The 20,132-nt window shown below is 36.5% G+C and overlaps 1 protein-coding gene across 1 annotated transcript; it reads right to left on the reverse strand.

The window, feature by feature from the left end:
• Positions 1 to 1,768: 1,768 nt before the first annotated feature.
• Positions 1,769 to 19,075, reverse strand: slco3a1b (solute carrier organic anion transporter family member 3A1b). Its single transcript, XM_067401935.1, has 10 exons — positions 18,594 to 19,075; positions 16,622 to 17,081; positions 11,848 to 11,946; positions 11,440 to 11,700; positions 8,717 to 8,881; positions 8,407 to 8,605; positions 8,051 to 8,186; positions 7,594 to 7,766; positions 7,369 to 7,433; positions 1,769 to 4,488 (listed from the first exon to the last, which is right to left on the reverse strand). The coding sequence occupies exons 1-10, from the start codon at positions 18,729 to 18,731 to the stop codon at positions 4,112 to 4,114; spliced, it is 2,073 nt and encodes a 690-aa protein (XP_067258036.1). The 5' UTR covers positions 18,732 to 19,075; the 3' UTR covers positions 1,769 to 4,111.
• Between the last annotated feature and the right edge of the window lie 1,057 nt (positions 19,076 to 20,132).

Below are 20,132 nucleotides of genomic sequence, written 5' to 3' on the forward strand. Positions count from 1 at the left end.
TGCTAAAATTTTGCCAATGTGACTTTAAGCCTTAAAGGAACACTCCGTTTTTTTGAAAATAGGCTAATTTTCCAACTCTTCTAGAGTTAAACAGTTGAGTTTTACAGTTTTCAACTCCATTCAGCCAACCTCCGGGTCTGGCGGTACTACTTCTAGCATAGCTTAGCATAGTTCATTGAATCTGATTAGACCGTTAGCATCTCGCTCAAAAATGACCAAAGAGTTTCAATATTTTTCCTATTTTAAAAACTTGACTCTTCTGTAGTTACATCGTGTACTAGGACCGACGGAAAATAAAGGTTGCGTTTTTTTTTGTTGTTTTTTTTTTAGGCCGATACAGCTAGGAACTATACTCTCATTCCGTCGTAATAATCAAGGAATTTTGCTGCTGTACCCATAGGCCGTACCATGGGTGCAGGCGCAATATTACGCAGCGTCTCTCACAAATGTCTCCATGGTTGCAAGGCACGCTCCATGTGCAAACAGGGGCTCACAGGTGAGTAATATCATTGCGCCTGCTGCACCCATGGTACGGCAGCAAAGTTCCTTGATTACGCCGGAATGAGAATATAGTAGATCGGCAGAATGGATTCAAAAACGGTAAAACTCGACTGTTTAACTCTAGAGGAGCTGGAAAATGAGCCTATTTTCAAAAAAAGTGGAGTGTTCCTTTAAGATAAGGAATCCTACGTAAGAGGATTAGGGCCAAGCAATAATAAAAAAATAAACCATCTTGAGATTAAAGTTGTTAAATTTTCGAGAAAAAAAGTCTAAAATGTTGAGAATAAAGTCATTAAATTACGAGAAAGTCATTAAATTATGAGAAAAAATTCGTAATTTAACGAATTTGTTCACGTAATTTAACGACTTTTTTCTCATAATTTAATGACTTTATTCTCAACATTTTTATCTCTACATTTTTCTTGAAATTTAACGAAATTTTTCTCATAATTTAACGAATTTGTTCTCGTAATTTAATGACTTTTTTTCTCGTAAATTTATTCTCAACATTTTATCTTGACTTTTTTCTAGAAATTTAACAACTTTAATCTCGAGATGGTTTTATTTTTATTTTTTTTATTGCTTGGCCCTAATCCTCTTCCGTAAAATCCAGACAATAAAAATCAAAAATATTTTTACTGTCTGTAATCAAAATCAACATTGCTACACATTTTCCATGCCGAAGCACATAATGTATAAGTAAGGACACATAATGAAAATGTAATGAATAATTGGAAGGTGTTTTAGAGACCCAAATATCTCATGTATCTTTTAAAAGCCATTTTAAATTCTTTTATATGCAACTCGGCTGCATGTAAAGCTTTAAAGGTTTTTTGGTGACTGCAGATATTTCAGATCAAGCTTTTTAAACTCAACACAGACTGCGTAAACATCAGTTGTAATGTTTTCAATCAAAATATGTACTATTTAATAAGAGGCTAAAAGGTGGAGCTGCATAAATGTGAACAACGTACTGATGCTAGTGTACAGCATATGGTACTGAGAAAGTCCTATTTGCCTTGAAGGATAACAAATGTAAAATGCATCTTAACATGTTGTGATGCATACTAAACACTGATGTCTTCAAATAATTTTATGGTAAGTTTGAAATGAAGAGCAAAGGTGCTAAATTCAGTTTCACATTCATCTATAATCATGCTTTGTGATGAATGCTTTGTGTAGAGACCTTTACTTGGTCAATAGAGGAAGATAAATTTGAGCTTCATAATAAAAATGCAAGGACAATGTTTTAGTGCAGATAGTCGTTCATGTAATTTTTTTTTTTTTTTTTTTTACACCTTTTATGGTCATTACACATAAGCTTCGTAATACAGACATGGGTAGAAAAATATACCACAACATTCCTCTGTAAGCATAACATAATCTCCATCTGCATTTAACAATAATATATATATTTTGTCCGAAGTTAAGACTTGTAACATCACCTGTAAAAGCCTAAAGCATCGCTATATTCTACATTCTGGAGAGAATAGACTTAAATGTCGCTATGTACAAGGTGTAATGGTGGCTTAAGATTTCACATATGTCTACATACAATACAATAAAGCATCTTGCGGTCATATACAATTCCAGCATTATGAAGAACTGCCTCTCAGAGAGAACTCAGAACACTTAAATGGCATCACTTTGGCACTTTTACGGCAATGAATTATCTATAGAGAGGAATGATTATATAAACAATGACATCATTCTTGTATCATCCCATTTGTATTGACACCAGCTTCAACATTCAAGCAATCAAGCGTTTCGGCGCATATTGCAATGCATTAAAATAATGTGCTTGGGAAGCCATTTACATGAAGGGTGATAATGGGTTTGGGTTTTGCCCTATGTGGGTCTCCAGTGTACTTGCATTCAGTAAACCATCTTTGAAAAGCAGCAGAAACAAATAAATTTTCTCTATAAAAAGCATTTAGCTTTGTTACATTACCATGGATCCACCACCTTCCCATCCTGCATTTTTTTTTTAAGGTTTTTTTTTTATTTATTTTTTTAGAAAAAGCATAGAAAATAATTCATAAGTATATGAAACAAATTCATAGGTCCAATGCCATACAAAAATGTATGAATTAACTATTTTTAAATATTTGTTCATATTATTATTATTTAGTGTCGCTCAGATTGATATTTTAGTAGTTCACAAATAATTTCCTTATGTTTATTTCCTTGTTTTATACATTGCAACATTTGCTAAAGGAAAAAAAAAAAAAAAACATGTTTTACAACTTAATGTTGTAAAACTTTGTTAATCCTTGTATGTGGTCTTCCGAGCGAATTCTTTAAACATATTGAACAGATTGGAAGAAAAAACGTACACAAGGCGCCATAATACCATTAATAACTCTGCGCACATTGTATAAAACACCATTTAAGAAGATGCTGGAGTAATAGAAGGGAAATGTCTACCTTCTCCAAAACAGCGTATCCCCTAAAATTCCCATGCGCCTACTCTGATGCATCAACATGCAATGCAACCTGCATGCATTGAAATAAATCCATCCATCCTTCCGTACTTCAGTGTCCTTTGCTTGATAACAACTACAGATTAATGTTACATGTTGCTTTAGATGTTGCTCCAGGACCACTTCAGATGACAAATAACAAGGCATCACAAAACTAATGAACCTTTTGTCTATTCAAGCTATACATTTTCACAGACACGGGCCTAATATGTTCACTATTATGCATTTAGGTTGATTAATAGGTTACATGACTTGTGTGAACTCTGCACTTGTATCTATGTCTTTTATAGTCTAATGACTGTACAGAGGAGAGATTGAATAATAACATCAAGCTTTCTAAGACCCTCCATAAAAATAGACTGATTAGAGCCTCACAATATTCAAGTAAACAAATTAGCTAATATTCATAGAACTCATATGCTAATATTCTTTACATTTTTTAAAAAAATACTAAAAAGACCATCCAAAATGAAACCTAAAAAAGGTGCTTATTTATGTAAGCTGGGGCTAGTTTCGACTGATGGAAGATTAAAGGCTCGTTCGCGCCAAGAACGATAACTATAATGATAATACTATTTTAGCATCCACACCAACGCACAATATCGTTCTGTTTATTCTAAGCGCAGGCTGCACTTTAAACGTTTAAGCTCTTTGAAGCAGGATGGATGTCAATGTTTTTATCATTCATCAGCTAGAAAACAATCGTTCTGACAGTGATTCCAGCGATATCATTTCTCTGTGCTGTTAATGTTGTAGTTGTGGTGTGGACTCTGCTTTTCTCTGCTAACGATTTTTAGAACAATGTCTTTTTCGTTATAGTTATCCTTGGTGTGAACGGGCCTTAATTGTTCGGTTTCAGAACTGCAACCTAATACGTCCCCTAATATGATAAATGCATTTCATCTCCGCATATCATATATCCAGCATATACAAGTCCTGACTACAGTAACAGTCAAATTCATTTGGCTCTGTTTAGTTAAAACACCCTGGATATGCTAAAAGAGTGCCCATTTCTCCCAATCGGGAATGTGCTGAAATCGGCTTACATGGACTTCCTTTTGAATAAAAGCATTATGAGACTAAATTAGCATGTGCATATAGGCCAGCTGGCCCTCTTTGGGGTGGGACTATATGGCTGACTCCATGTTCTCACTCCAGGCATGGTCATCTAGGTTGTAAATGAACTTGGTGCGGTTGGAAGGATTCTGTACAATGTCCTTGCCCAGGTTGTCCAGGGTGAGGTTGGAGGCAAACAGCTGGCTTGGGGTCAGATAGTCCTCACTGTTCTTAATGTACCTGGAGTAGTTCTGACGCAGACACTGCCAGGTGACGGTGTAGAGAATGAAGGCGCTGGATTTGAGAACGATGGCGATGCTGACGTAAAGGTAGCGGTAGGTGATGTTGTCGTAAAGCATGCAGGCCCCTTTAATGCCACACACGGAGCTCCACAGTAGGCAGGTGGAGTCAATCCCAATGCCGAAGATCAGAGGTGGAGGAATGAAACCTGGGACGTGAAAACGGAGGTCAGTATAATCGTACAGTCTTTGTTTTTAATACTTATTTCTAATGTCCAAATAAGATTTTTTCATTCCTTTTATATATGAATTTGCCTTTATGTGCTTCACAAATTTGTAGACAACAAATTTATTTAATTTAAAACTTTAAAGGGTTAGTTCACCCAAAAATGAAAATTCTTTCATTAAGTACTCACCCTCATGTCGTTCCAAACCCGTAAGACCTTCGTTCATCTTCAGAACACAAATTAAGATGTTTTTTTATTAAATCCAAGAGGTGTCGGACTCCTCCATAGACAGCAATTTAACCACCACTTTTTAAGGTCCAGAAAGGTACTAAAAAGCTCATTAAAATAGTCCACCTGACTACAGTGGTTCAACCTTAATTTTATGAAGCAACGAGAATACTTTTTGTGTGCCAAAACAAAAATAACGAACCTGGTAAGCATAGAACCTGGAAGGTTCTGAATGTAAACAGCGTAGTAGAATGACACAGAAGAGAAGATATTGTTGAATAAAGTAATTATGGGCAGCACGATTTATTTATAATGTACATTTGAAAAAGCAACATGCGTCAAACATTTTCCCAGACATGAGAAGCATTTATTAACATCTTGTCCAACAAAAGACCACATTTAATAACATGTTTTTACTCCAAACTCACTTCTTAATGACAGTTGAGCATCCCTCTGTGAGATGATGTGGCTTCTTGCACAGAATAAGGCAGTCATGTGTTTATTAGTCATGTTTAATCAAAGTGTTTCAAACTTCTGTTTATTTTTGCTACAGCCATATGATGCGTGTTATCTTCTTCTACTGCAGGACGTATTTTGAGTTTCTGCACAAGAGCGCCCTCTGGCTTTTAGATGAGAAGCATTTACTACTGATCACAGAGCCGTACAGCTCTGACAAGCTACGCATAAAATAATCACAGCCTTTGCCAAATTGCATGTGGTTTATTCACAATAAATCATGCAGCCCTATTATTTTTGTTTTGTTTTTGCACACAAAAAGTATTATTGTCGCTTCATAAAATTAAGGTTGAACCATTGTAGTTACTTGGACTATTTTAACAATGTCTTTAGTACCTTTCTGGACCTTGAAAGTGCTGGTTAAATTGCTGTCTATGGAAGAATCAGACCGTCTTAATTTGTGTTCCGAAGATGAACGAAGGTCTTATGGGTTTGGAACGACATGAGGGTGAGTAATTAATGATAGAATTTTCATTTTTGGGTGAAATAAACCTTAAGGCAGCAAAACTATCTTCAACATTGATAATAATACGAAATTTGTCTTGTGCAGCAAATCAGCATATTAGAATAATTTCTGAAGGATCGTCTGACACTGAAGACTGGAGTAATGATGCTGAAAATTCAGCTTTGCCATCCCAGAAATAAATTACATTTGAAAATGCATTATAATACAAAATAGTCACTTTAAATTGCAATCATATTTCACAGTGTTGTTTTTACTGTATTTTTTAATGAATAAATGCAGCCTTGGTGAGCATAAAAAACATTTAAAAAAATCTAAATTTTTGAACAATAATGTACATTTAAGATATATAAGCTAACTGACATCCACCAAACCATATTATAAAGATGCATGTTTAAAATACTTGGACAAATTGTAAAATGATAGCTCCAGAGATGCTGTATATACAAACCCGATTCCAAAAAAAGTTGGGACACTGTACAAATTGTGAATAAAAAAAGAATGCAATAATTTACAAATCTCATAAACTTATATTTTATTCACAATAGAATATAGATAACATATCAAATGTTGAAAGTGAGACATTTTGAAATGTCATGCCAAATATTGGCTCATTTCGGATTTCAGGAGATCTACACATTCCAAAAAAGTTGGGACAGGTAGCAGTAAGAGGCTGGAAAAGTTAAATGTACACATAAGGAACAGCTGGAGGACCAATTTGCAACTTATTAGGAATACAGGAATGCTACTGTAATGGAAATCATGACATGGGCTCAGGAATACTTCCAGAAAACATTGTCGTTGAACACAATCCACCGTGCCATTCGCCGTTGCCGGCTAAAACTCTATAGGTCAAAAAAGAAGCCGTATCTAAACATGATCCAGAAGCGCAGGCGTTTTCGCTGGGCCAAGGCTCATTAAAAATGGACTGTGGCAAAGTGGAAAACTGTTCTGTGGTCAGACGAATCAAAATTTGAAGGGACGCCATGTCATCCAGACTAAAGAGGACAAGGACAACCCAAGTTGTTATCAGCGCTCAGTTCAGAAGCCTGCATCTCTGATGGTATGGGGTTGCATGAGTGCGTGTGGCATGGGCAGCTTACACATCTGGAAAGGCACCATCAATGCTGAAAGGTATATCCAAGTTCTAGAACAACATATGCTCCCATCCAGACATCGTCTCTTTCAGAGAAGACCTTGCATTTTCCAACATGACAATGCCAGACCACATACTGCATCAATTACAACACCATGGCTGCGTAGAAGAAGGATCCGGGTACTGAAATGGCCAGCCTGCAGTCCAGATCTTTCACCCAGAGAAAACATTTGGCACATCATAAATAGGAAGATGCGACAAAGAAGACCTAAGACCGTTGAGCAACTAGAAGCCTGTATTAGACAAGAATGGGACAACATTCCTATTCCTAAACTTGAGCAACTTGTCTCCTCAGTCCCCAGACGTTTGCAGACTGTTATAAAAAGAAAAGGGATGCCACATAGTGGTAAACATGGCCTTGTCCCAACTTTTTTGAGATGTGTTGATGCCATGTTGCCATGATGCCAATGCCATTGCATTCTGTTTTTATTCACAATTTGTACAGTGTCCCAACTTTTTTGGAATCGGGTTTGTATCACGTGTCATGCAAAAATCTTACCTAGCAGCCGGAGCAACAGGAAAAGAACTCCAAGGGCATAAGACTTCAGCTCTGGGCTCACAGTTCTGCAGACACCAATGAGTTATAGTTTAGTACTCATTCATTATGATGTGCTGATGACAGCCATGACTGATTAAGACTCATGAAATCAGTGACATGGACCTAAATTGACTGTCTTTTTTTTTTTTTTTTTTTGGAAGATTTGAACGGTGTCAGCAGAATTACCTGATCAGGATGATGACGGATGGAGTCTGAGCCATGGCTCCAATCATGCTGCACAAGCACACGACTGCTAGGAACGTGAGGAAGGCCTGCTGACAGCCTGGGCTGGAACACTTCCCCGGTGTGGCTGTACCGGGCCCGTCGCCTTGGGCGATGCACTTACAGCCTGTCAGATTCTGAGAAAGGGAGAGGGAGGGGGAGAGCAGAGCTGAGTGCATATTTCATGATGGATCTTAAGTGCTGCTCTGGGGATTTCCAGGCGACCATCCAGAGTATAAAAAAACCGAAGATTTGAGACAAAGGGCACTGATGTATCTAAAAGAGGGGAAAAAATGAGCATTCCCAAAAGAACTCTTACGCTTATGACTTTAGGAAATATTTAAGCAGATGTGTGCCTGAGTTTATTGATCTGTATGAACTGGGGATTGTGTCTTATAAATGTTTGTGGAACTAAACTCACGCCTTTAGTACAGCCAGCCAGGCAGGCTGAGAGGTAGGTGATGCCATTGGAACCGCAGACGGGGCTTAGAGAAGACGTGTAACAATTACAGCCTGACAGACATGCGGCCTCCGTCCGCTCCCATGAACCTAGACTCCTAAAAGGAGAGAACAATTATGGGATGAGTAAAGACGACACGTTCCTTTCAAATTCAGTTTAGTGAGCCGAGTTATAAATGTTATTCTCTGTAAAAATTAATGCTACAAACATCTTGTGAACACAAAAGTCTTTATACTCTAAGTGATTGTATTTATTGCCAGTTGTTGTGGATCATTAAAAATTAGTTTGAGGCTGTTATGCTGTAGCACTCTACTCACTCGTTGCCATAGGCAACAGTAACCCCGGCGACTGGGCCTGTATCACAGCCAAGGAAAAGGAAGGAGACGTAGCAGGCCGTAGAGATGATATTGACTAGCATGGCCAGACGAATAGCCCCTAATGCAGACAGATCCAACTTTTTCACCAGGAGGCCACCCAGGAAAATACCCAGACAAGCACAGGGGATTGCTGTCATACCTTTAAATACAAGCATAAAAAAAACAAGCAGACAAGCAGATTTCAGGTACGTGCAGTGATTTTATTTGAAACTGTGTTTTATGGCTTGGATGTTTTTGTGGACTTGCCAACCTAGGAGTTGATTGGCAGAGGACGTTGAGAGGTTGAACTGCTGTTCGAGATATTTCCCTAGGAAGGCAGCAAATCCAGCCACCACGCCGATTTCCATACAGGCAGCGAGAATGACACAGGTGAAAACCGGGTTGGACAGCAGATGCTTAGTCACCTTAGGGATAACTGAGACGACATTAAACTGATATTAAATGGATGCTCATATGAAAATGTTGTTGAAGAGAATGATGTAATCAAGGTGTTTTTAAACTTTTTGATGTCAAGGATCATAAACTATGATGCCCCTCCCCCCTTTGAAGGGTCCTCTTACTAAAATATAAAGACAGGTGTTTATTTTTTTGTGTAAATATCCATTTATACTGTGTAAGAAAAATATTAAGCATGGTTTTATAAAGACAACACATTTCTAAAATTAAATAATTCATTCATATTGTAATTAAAGCCAAAAGAAATGATTAAAGGGTTAGTTCACCCAAAAATGAAAATTCTGTCATTTATTACTCACCCTCATGCTGTTCCACACCCGTAAGACTTTCGTTCATCTTCGGAACACACATTAAGATATTTTTGATAAAATCCGATGGCTCAGTGAGGCCTCTATTGCCAGCAAAACAATTAAAGGTGCAATATGTAATATTTTCTGTCCGCCAGAGGTCGCTAGAGGCCTATTCAAAACAAAGGCATAGCTTGATGACGTTTGAGCGCGGAATCTTGGGACATGTGGTCTTCACCTCACAGCCGAGTGTTGTGGGAGCTGAACGAAGCCACTTTAGCGACTGCACAACACGCGCTGCAAGCAGTGGAACTTTTATTATGCTTGTTGCACACTGCAGTAAGCTAGATCGATTTTAGAATATCATATTAAATGCTGGATGGCTTGTGTTGATAAATGGCATGCAATTAATTTTAAAACGTATTGTATGATGGAGAAAATGCTGTATTACTGTTACTAAAAATAAAGCTGCAACTGATTATGCTATGTTAGCTACTTGACAAAATAGAGTTTTTCTCTGAGGCATGGTAAAGCATGGTACTCACATAAAAACAAAAAAAAATTTATTTAAACAATAAAACTAAACGTGTTGAGCTATATAACAATAGTTAGTTTTCAGTCTATAAATATATCAAAACAGTTGTTCTCTTGCCTATTAAAACATGTAATTTATTAAAGGTGCCCTAGAATCAAAAATTGAATTTACCTTGGCATAGTTGAATAACAAGAGTTCAGTACATGGAAAAGACATACTTTGAGTTTCAAACACCATTGTTTCCTCCTTCTTATATAAATCTTATATTTTACTGCAAAATTCTTACATATTGCACCTTTAACACTTTCAGATGCCCAGAAAGCTACTAAAGACATATTTAAAACAGTTTATGTGACTACAGTGGTTCAACCTTAATGTTATGAAGTGACGAGAATACTTTTTGTGCACCAAAAAAACTAAATAACGACTTTATTCAACAAAATCTAGTGATGGGCAAATTCAAAACACTGCTTCATGAAGCTTTATGAATCTTTTGTTTCAAATCAGTGGTTCGGAGTGCGTATCAAACTGCCAAAGTCATGCCTCACTGAGCCATCGGATTTTTATCAAAAATATCTTAATTTGTGTTCCAAAGATGAATGAAGGTCTTACGGGTGTAGAACGACATGAGGGTGAGAGTACTCAATGACAGAATTTTCATTTTTGGGTGATATAAGATATGTAAAGTTGACTGTATTATTTTAAATTATTTGTTTTTTGTAATTATTAATTTACATACTGTACTTTTGCAAGGCACTGTATTTTATATATATAGTGCCTTGTGAAAGTATGTAAAACAAAATTTAAAGCATTTTAGCATAAGACTGCAACATAGATATATATTTATTTTTTTAATTCAGTTTACATTGTTCATTTGAGCTTTCAAATAAGCTTTGTGTTTAATAGTGTCTTATTTCATTATAATTGCCTTGTGATTAATTTCTAACCATTCGTTAGAAAGCAGAATAAAAAAGGAATATAAAATGTGGTTGTGCTAAGAATATTGTTACACATATTAATATCCTGAGTTAACACGCTAAGTTTGACAGATACATTTATAAAATATAAATTTTTTCTTCAGCATTCTCCACCATGAAGTTAGGCTTTTATTCACATATAAACACTGATCAACAAACATAAACAAAAGATAAAAAGTGCTGTGTAATACATGAGAATGAACCTCACTGGTTCTCGTATGTCAAGCAAACATGCTTGAGCTTCCATTTACCTCAACTGATGTGTGCATTGATTAAGGGTTATATGTGAATAAAAGCCTAAATTCAATCTGTTCATCATATAAAGTGATCGAGACTCTTCAGTAAATTTGGACTAAACCACTCAATTCATATGGATTAGTTTTACGATCTCTTTATGAACTTTCTGAAGCGTCAAAGTGGTAGTTGCATAAACTGTCAATGGAAGGACAAATATCTCTCAGATTTCATTAAAAATATCTTCATTTGTGTTTTGAAGATGAAGTCTTACAGGTTTGGAACGACATAAGGGTGAGTAAAGGATAAAAAAAATGTTGAATTTTTTTTTGGAGTGAAGTATCCCTTTAAGAGCGTTTTGAGAGATGAGTCTTGTTCTCCACACTGAAACAAAATCTAAAACTATTACAAGCAATGAGCTGACAACAATGATGAATCCAACAAAATGATTATTTCATGCTTATAAAACCTCTGTGTGTCTCACCCTGCAGGTGCTGGCAGCAGGTGAGGCCAGTGCTGATCTCTGGGTCATCTGAGGTTTTGACTCCTTCATACTCCTGCACCAGCTCAGCAGGCAGCATGGCCTGTTCACTTTCACCCCCCGGACCCTCCCCAGGCTCGTTCAGCGACTGCGGGAACCCAAACATGAAAAACGAGGAGAGGAAGAGGAAAAGGCCACATATGATAAAGCCGCCCCACCAGGCACCGATCCAGCGTGGATCGTCAGGAGTGATGTCCAGCGTGCCTGTTAGGAGTAAACAGAAATCTGATGACATATTACTGAAACAGTGTTTCATTACATGCATTCATTTACCGATGCTTTTTTCCAAAGCCGTTTACAAATGAGGAAAAATAAAAAATAAAGTGATTGATTTTTGATACCGGTACTCACTTGTGTCAATGAAGACTGCATCAACATAAACTTTGGTGCACAGAGAGCCAAGAATAAAACCACAGGCTGGTCCAAAGACCAATGTAGAGAATAAGATACCTGTAATGCAATACAAAAGACACGATAGTTGTGTAGGAAAATTATATTCATTCATGCAGAGTTTTGCCTAGATTGTTGTCAATTCACTTAAATGAGGTTCATGTAAATTCTTCACAAGTTATTAAGGCGGCACTTGCGCTAATGATCTAGGTTTTTATGTAAACAGCCTCTTTTTAGGGCAAAGTTTTAGTTTATTATTATTATTATTATTGCAGAAGGGGAATTATAACATATTCCCTTCTGAGACAACCTAAAGTAGCCCAAAGTAAAGAAGCTGTTTCCTTAGTGATTATGTACATTTTATATTTTCTCTGGGGAGAATTGCAAATTTGCATAATCTACATCATCACTGCAATAACTAGGACCTGATAAAGCTGACGAGTACACACATTTCTGTGTTGATTATTATATCTGGAATACTAAAAGGGTAGTAGATTGTGCATGTGTGAGTAAATGCTGTCCTATCAGCTATTTTACCATTCGGTGAGTGACGCAGCATAATCATTATCAATAAACCACAAATAACCATATACAACTATAAATGAACAGGTAAAAGATAATGTACAGTCAGACGCAGCCGACGGGGTGATCATGTATCATCCTGAAGGGGTTTATGACAGACTAAATGTACATTATACAGCTGCATTTATTTGATCAAAAATACAGTAAAAACAGTAACAATGTGGAAAATTACAATTTAAAATACCTATTTTCTAATTTATAAATCTTTTATTTTTATATATATAATTTATAATATATAATATATAATATTTTTAAAATATAATTTACTCCTGTGATGACAAAGCTGAATTTTCTGTCTTTCAGAAAGAAATCTGCATGGACATGAAATATTGGTTTGAATTGGGTTAGGGTTTAGTGGACTGGACTTCCCTATTCTCATGGAATTACAATGATTATTATATTGTATTATTATATATATTGTCCTTGGTGTGAACGAGCCTTTACTATGGAAAGAATGAACCTCACCTAATTGCTGTAAAGGGAAGGGGCAGAAAGGTCTGTAACATGACCTTTAATGTTATATTTGCTCTGATCTTTAAAGGTGCCTTAGAATTAAAAATTGAATTTACCTCGGCACAGTTAAATAAGAGTTCAGTACATGGAAATGACATACAGTGAGTCTCAAACTCCATTGTTTCCTCCTTCTTATGTAAATCTCATTTGTTTAAAAGACCTCCGAAGAACAGGAGAATCTCAACATAACACCGACTGTTACGTAACAGTCGGGATCTTTAATATGTACGCCCCCAATATTTGCATATGCCAGCCCATGATTAAGGCATTAGACGAGGGCAGCCAGTATTAACGTCTGGATCTGTGCACAGCTGAATCATCAGACTAGGTAAGCAAGCAAGAACAACAGCGAAAAATGGCAGATGGAGCGATAATAACTGACATGATCCATGATATCATGATATTTTTTGTGATATTTGTGAATTGTCTTTCTAAATGTTTCGTTAGCATGTTGCTAATGTACTGTTAAATGTGGTTAAAGTTACCATTGTTTCTTACTGTATTCACGGAGACAAGAGCCGTAACTATTTTCATTATTAAACACTTGCAGTCTGTATAATGCATAAACACAACTTCATTCTTTATAAATCTCTCCAACAGTGTAGCATTAGCCGTTAGATACGGAGCATATCAAACTCATTCAGAATAAAAAGTAAACATCCAAATAAATACTATACTCACATAATTCGATGTATGCATGCAGCATGCATGACGAACACTTTTAAAGATCCATTTTGAGGGTTATATTAGCTGTGTGAACTTTGTTTATGCAATGATAGAGTCGAGAGCTCGAGAGGGGGCGGAGAGCGCAAGCAATTAAAGGGGCCGCAGCCTGAATCGGCGCATTTCTAATTATGCCCTAAAATAGGCAGTTAAAAAAATCTATGGGGAATTTTGAGCTGAAACTTCACAGACACATTCAGGGGACACCTTAGACTTATATTACATCTTGTAAAAAAACATTCGATGGCACCTTTAAAAAGTGTTTATATAGTTTTATCCATTATCCTGGATGAAATTGATTAAGCATGTCAATCCTAATGTTACCACTCACAGGAGAATGTAATCCTAGATCAGTTCTCTTACCCTAGAGTTCTGTATGAATACAAACCCTGGATAATTCACTTTAAACAGATAGGCCTTTCTGCTTGTGCCTTTGTGATGCCAAATGCATTTCTGTTAACCAGAGCTTCTGTGATCAAACAGCTAAATGACTGATTTCATTATGCCCACCAGCAGTGACTGCCTCCAAAGAGGATGTTTATGTCTGTGCTAGTTTACATTATGCATAAATGAGAGATGGGTCCAGTTTTAAAGGTTACAGAGGATTAAAACACGCAAGAGGGAGAGAGAAAGAAGCTTTGCATGGGTTGCACAGACATTAATGCTCATAGACAGACAAGTCAGCTCAATGCAAGGACGTCAAACACACTGCAGAGAAGGAGACACAGCAGAAATGATGTGAAGCACACACACAAACAAACAAACCCAATGACATTCACAAGGAATCTTCACATCCGGACCTTGAAACTCACATCCTGTGGAACGCTACTTAATTACAATAGTCACACACTGATAAATTTCCATGCTAGGATTATATTTCGGGAGCTGTCTTAAGTCATTTAAGTCTGGGGTAGATGATCTAGACTTTGTATCAAATATATGGAGAATCATTGTCGTAGAGCGAGAGAAAGAGAGTGAGAAGAACAGAGAGAGTGAGAAGAATAGTGAGAAAGAGTGAGCTGCCTGAGGGATGACAGAGCAGCCAGCACACATTAACTTCACAGCAGAAATAACAGGCACTGAAGGCCATCATTGCCTCTTGTTTACCCCTTAAAAACATAGCAACAGGAGATTAAGACAGTGGTGCACTACGCTAAACCAGTGGGTTTAAGCTCAATTCTTGGAAATTTCCCAAGTGAGTTCACCGCAAACCTAAACCAGTCACATACAATAACTATTCTTTTGTGTACCTTCATACAAAAGCTTTCTGTTAGTAGAGAGTCCTCCAGGAAGTAGTAAAAAATTGATGTGCTAAGCATACAACATTTTGTGGCTTATAAATCATTAATATTAATAAGTGCTGTAATTTTTTCAACGGCAGGATATTGACGGTACTGCAACACGATATGCCATAAAATAACAACAACACTCTGTAGTTTCTTTAGTGCCTGACCAGCATGTTTTACAGATGTTTTTCTAGGATTCAAGTACTGCCATTTGAGTACATTTAAAATGCAGTATTTATCATTAACTTGCCTTACATTCTAAAATACAGCAAAATAGTGTCTAAAACACACTGAGTGAGTTATAAAATGAGCTTTTCTCAGGATATTGTGGTAACAAGCAGAAACTTTCTAGGTCCAGAGTCTCGTTCACTGTTTCCTATTATTTGCTGTAGTAGACCATAGTGAATGTGTAGCATTGCCATGGCACCTGGTTCAAATGCAAAAGGGGAGCATTTAAACCAGACGCTGTTGTTCTCTCCTGAAGTGGATTAGAATAGATTAAGGCAAAAAAAAATCTGTTCAAAACAAATAATCTGTAACATTTCACAATAATGTTCTATGTTAGGTATTATAAACCAACAATGAACAATACTTTTACATTCACTGGTAAAATTTTACAATAAGGTTATATTTTTATAAATTTAGTTGACTGCATTAGTGAACATGAACTAACAATTAAAAATACTTCTAAACTACTTAATAATCTTATTTAATGTCAATTTCAATGTTTATTAATACATTATTAAACAACTAACAATGCACAGTTGTTGATAGCAAAGATTAATAAATACCGTAACACTTTATTTTAGTGTCTTTTAACTAGTTGCTTATTATTAGCATGCATATAACTAGAATATTGGCTATTTATTAGTACGTATTAAGCACATATTCTGGATGACTTTATTCTATATTCTTAATCCTACCCAAAACCTAAACATAACAACTACCTTACTAACTATTGATAAGCAGTAAATTAGGAGTTTATTGAGGGAAAAGTCATAGTTAATAGTTTATATGTGTTCCCTATACTAAAGTGTAACAAATGTATTGCTCATTGTTAGTTAATGCATTGACTAATCTTATTGTAAAGTTTTACCCATTACTCAAAACTGAACCAATTAAAATAATAATAGTAATAATTATTATTTTTTATTTTATAAAATTTTACTTTTAATTCAACACGTATGCGTTGTGGTACTCTCATGAACTCGTGTTGGAGATTAATATTTTGTAAATAAAGTGGTAAATTATGTTTTTTTTTTGTGTATCTTCATAAAATCAAGATAATAATAAATTATTACTTAATTAAAACAACCACTTAAAATAATCAAAAGTAATAATAATAATTTACAATAATAATTACTCAGCATTTTTATTATTTTAATAAAGGTTTTTAACAATAGGTTTAATAAAGTAAAATCATAATCTATCTATAAAATTTGTCTATAAAATCTAGGTACCCCTGGTCACCCCTTTATTTTACTATTATTTCTATTACTATTACTATTCTGTTTCATTATTAGGAAAGAGAACAGTATAATGTGTGTCTGTTTCATATATTTGTAGTAAAAAAAAAAAAAGTTCTCTGATATTGATGGGCCTGGAATAATGGTTGTGTAGATCACTCTCACCAATATAAAGGGAGGAGTCTTCACGCCTGACATGATCATCGATGTAAGACACGCCCAGCGGCTGCAGGGGTGTCGCTCCAATCCCCAGAAGCATTTGAGCTCCGATCAGCAGCAGATACATCATGTTGGTATTTGTTCTATTCCCACAGATATAACTAGGATCAGAGAGATCTGCTCGACTGTTATTGGAGCACACGTTCTGTCCCTGTCCCACAGGTCGTGATTCTCCAGACTGATATTCATACTGGTGGGTCAAGAACTCAGGCAGTGCTGACAGTAACGCACCCAGAGCCATCACTATGCCCCCACAACCAATCAGCCGCGGCCGATGGGCCCTGGCCCCAAAATAGCTGACGAATAGGATGAGGGCAAGGTTGCCAATCTCAAAGCTGCTGGCGATCACACCCACGTCAGCGCTCTGCAAGTTGAAACGTCGCTCCAGCGTGGTGAGGACACTGACCTAAAATATAAAGAAACAATACACTGTTACAAAGCTGTGAGATGAGCAATGACCACGTGCCATTTTCAAACTGAAAATATGTTGTTTCTGCTTTCACGGCTTGAAGATCTTAAGCAACAGAATAGATTGATGAGGTATTGTTGAGAACATGGATGCTGTGTACCGTCCTGAAGAACTCATCTACACAGTATTGAAGGTATAAATCATATATTCATATGAGAGCTGACAGACTATGTAATTATTTAAGTGATTTATACATGTGCCATTCAGGTCACAACCTCACAACATATGTTAAATACCTCAGATAAAGCACAAGGAAGGTTTGTTCATCGGCACTTTCACAAGTCATCGCTAGGGAACATAACACATCAATCAATAGGTAATTAAAAATGTTACTTGTAATAACTGGGAATACCAGTAGCTACTTTAATAGTTAAATAATAATAATAATAAATAGTTGTAAATAAAGTGGTAAATTATGTTTTTTTGTGTGTGTGCAAACAAAGCACTTGCATCACTTCATAAAATCAAGGTTAAACTACTAATGGAGTACTTTAATGATGTCTTTACTACCTAATGTACTTTAATAGTTAAATAAGTAAAGAATAACTTGTTACTAGTGCAACTGAAATAAGTAGGCCTACCAGCAACAACTGAAATGGATCTAGTAATTAGATGGAATTAGAAATAACCATCAAATTTAATGGCAATCCTTTTCTTTTCCTTTTTTTATTTATTTATTTTTTATTATTAATTCACTTAACAGGGATAGTGCACATTAATAAACACTACGGTAAATGCGCCAGAGTAGCCCAAGTTTTTTTTTTCATCATCCTTGGAGAGAATGTTACAGTCACCCTAAAAACAAAACAAAACTGAAATGACAAAATTATTAAAATTATATATTAACTAAGCATGCAAAAAAATAAGTACTCATATTATGAGTAAATATGGACTAGTTGTCTCTATGTACTGGCCAGCTGCAAAAGAATTACTAGTATGTAATGAATACAAGTGAAAAGATAGGGCCTACTAGTCACTACTGGAATAAGTACCACCATCTAATGAATAGTAGGCTATTTATTGAAAAGTTAATAGTGAAACTGAAAAAGTACCAGTCACTATTAGATAACTTTTAGTAATTAGTACTACTACAGTAACATAAAAAAATAATATTTTATTTTAAGGAATAAAACAGCTTTCCATAGAATATCTGATCATTCCCACATATTTTTGCTTCCAACCTTATGTGCACGAGTGGCTCAAGACAAAATCAGGTAATCGACCACTGGGCCACTCACTAGACTGATGATCATTTTCCATTATAGCGCCTCTAAATCATGTGGAAATAAAGCAGTCGCAATAGCGCGCGCAAGAACCCCTACCTCATGATGTTATTTATTTTGCTTTAGGGAAAAGGTAAGCGATGCGCACCGGACACCATTCAATGTCATCCACCACATACATTACGTACGTAGTATATGAGCTGCCCGTGTTAACGGCTCGACTTACCAGATAGGCTCCTACAGTGCCCTGTGCCAACATTAAGGCACATTCTGATATGAGGAATATTTTGATGTTGGAGAAGCATGATGTCTTCTTCTGGCACGCGTCTGGCTCAGTGTCTGGCGTGCTTCCCTCCGCGTACATCCTCTGATGCGGACTGCAGCAAGCAGAAAGACAGGCTCGGACAGAAGGTGACCATTGAGGACGAGTGCAGATGGATCCTCAACAAGACGTGCACGGCTCCATTAATATCGCCTCCGGTTCCGGTCCGCTTTCAAATTGAGCCGTATGAAATGAATCTTGAGCGTTCTTAGTGCTACTGTCACCTCAAAAACTGCGCACTCGCATCTGATCCGGTGATCTGAATGGTCCAAAGAAACTGACGGAAGACCAATGCAGCCTATTAATAACCATGAACATCACCGACACGCGGAAACTGCGATACAGTATTACGTGAGGCGGTTACAGTGAGTCCGCTGCTCTTCCGTGAGGAGAGTTTGCCGGTGTGGAGGACTCAGCTCATGCGTGTCCTCATCTACACAACAGCCTGCACCAAATGATGACCTCTCTCTCTCCTTTTCCTTTCTACTGCCTCTCTTTATTTCCTCCTCCTCCCCACAAACACATCTTATTAGATAGATAGATAGATAGATAGATAGATAGATAGATAGATAGATAGATAGATAGATAGATAGATAGATAGATAGATAGATAGATAGATAGATAGATGGATAGATGGACAGAACTACAGACTTAATTATTTTATCAATAATAAAAGGGCTCAATCAAGAGAAAAAAATTGCTTTTGTGTGAGACTTAGTGCAGTTGTTTCTGAATTGTCAAAGTGAATTTTATTCCCAGACTAAAAATAACCCTCAATATGTGTCCTCTGAGAGAAATGTGCCAAACTAGGGATGTATGAGCTGCTGACCGAATGATCACACTGGCCTTTATTAAAGGTACAGTTCAAACCTAAATTAAGGGGTTACTTCACCCAAAAATGAAAATAATGTCATTATTTCTCACCCTCATGTCGTTCTACACCCATAAGACCTTCATTCATTTTCTGAACACAAATTAGGATATTGTTGATGAAATCTGATGGCTCAGTGAGGCCTCTATTGAGAGCAAAGCCATTCAAACTCTCAAGGTCCATAAATGTACTAAAAAAATATTTTAAACAGTTCATGTGAGTTCAGTGGTTCTATCTTAATGTTATAAAGCGACAAGAATACTTTTTGTGCGCCAAAAAACGAAATAACGACTTTTCAACAATATCTATATGGGCTGATTTCAAAACACTGCTTCATGAAGCTTCTGAGCTTTATGAATCTTTTGTGTCAAATCAGAGGCTGCGTCCGAAAACCTAGGTAGCTGTCTTGCTATCTTATGAGAGAATGACTTGTATGGCAGCGTTTGTGCGTGAAGGCACCTCACAAAATTGATTTCGGACAGACTTCTGAGGCAGCGTAACAGTGTAATGGACTACAGCAATATAGCACAAGCTTTGGTGAGAACTAAACAAATATTTAATTACTACAGTAG

The sequence above is a fragment of the Chanodichthys erythropterus genome, chromosome 11, assembly GCF_024489055.1.
Source record: "Chanodichthys erythropterus isolate Z2021 chromosome 11, ASM2448905v1, whole genome shotgun sequence".
Taxonomy (NCBI): Eukaryota; Metazoa; Chordata; class Actinopteri; order Cypriniformes; family Xenocyprididae; genus Chanodichthys; species Chanodichthys erythropterus.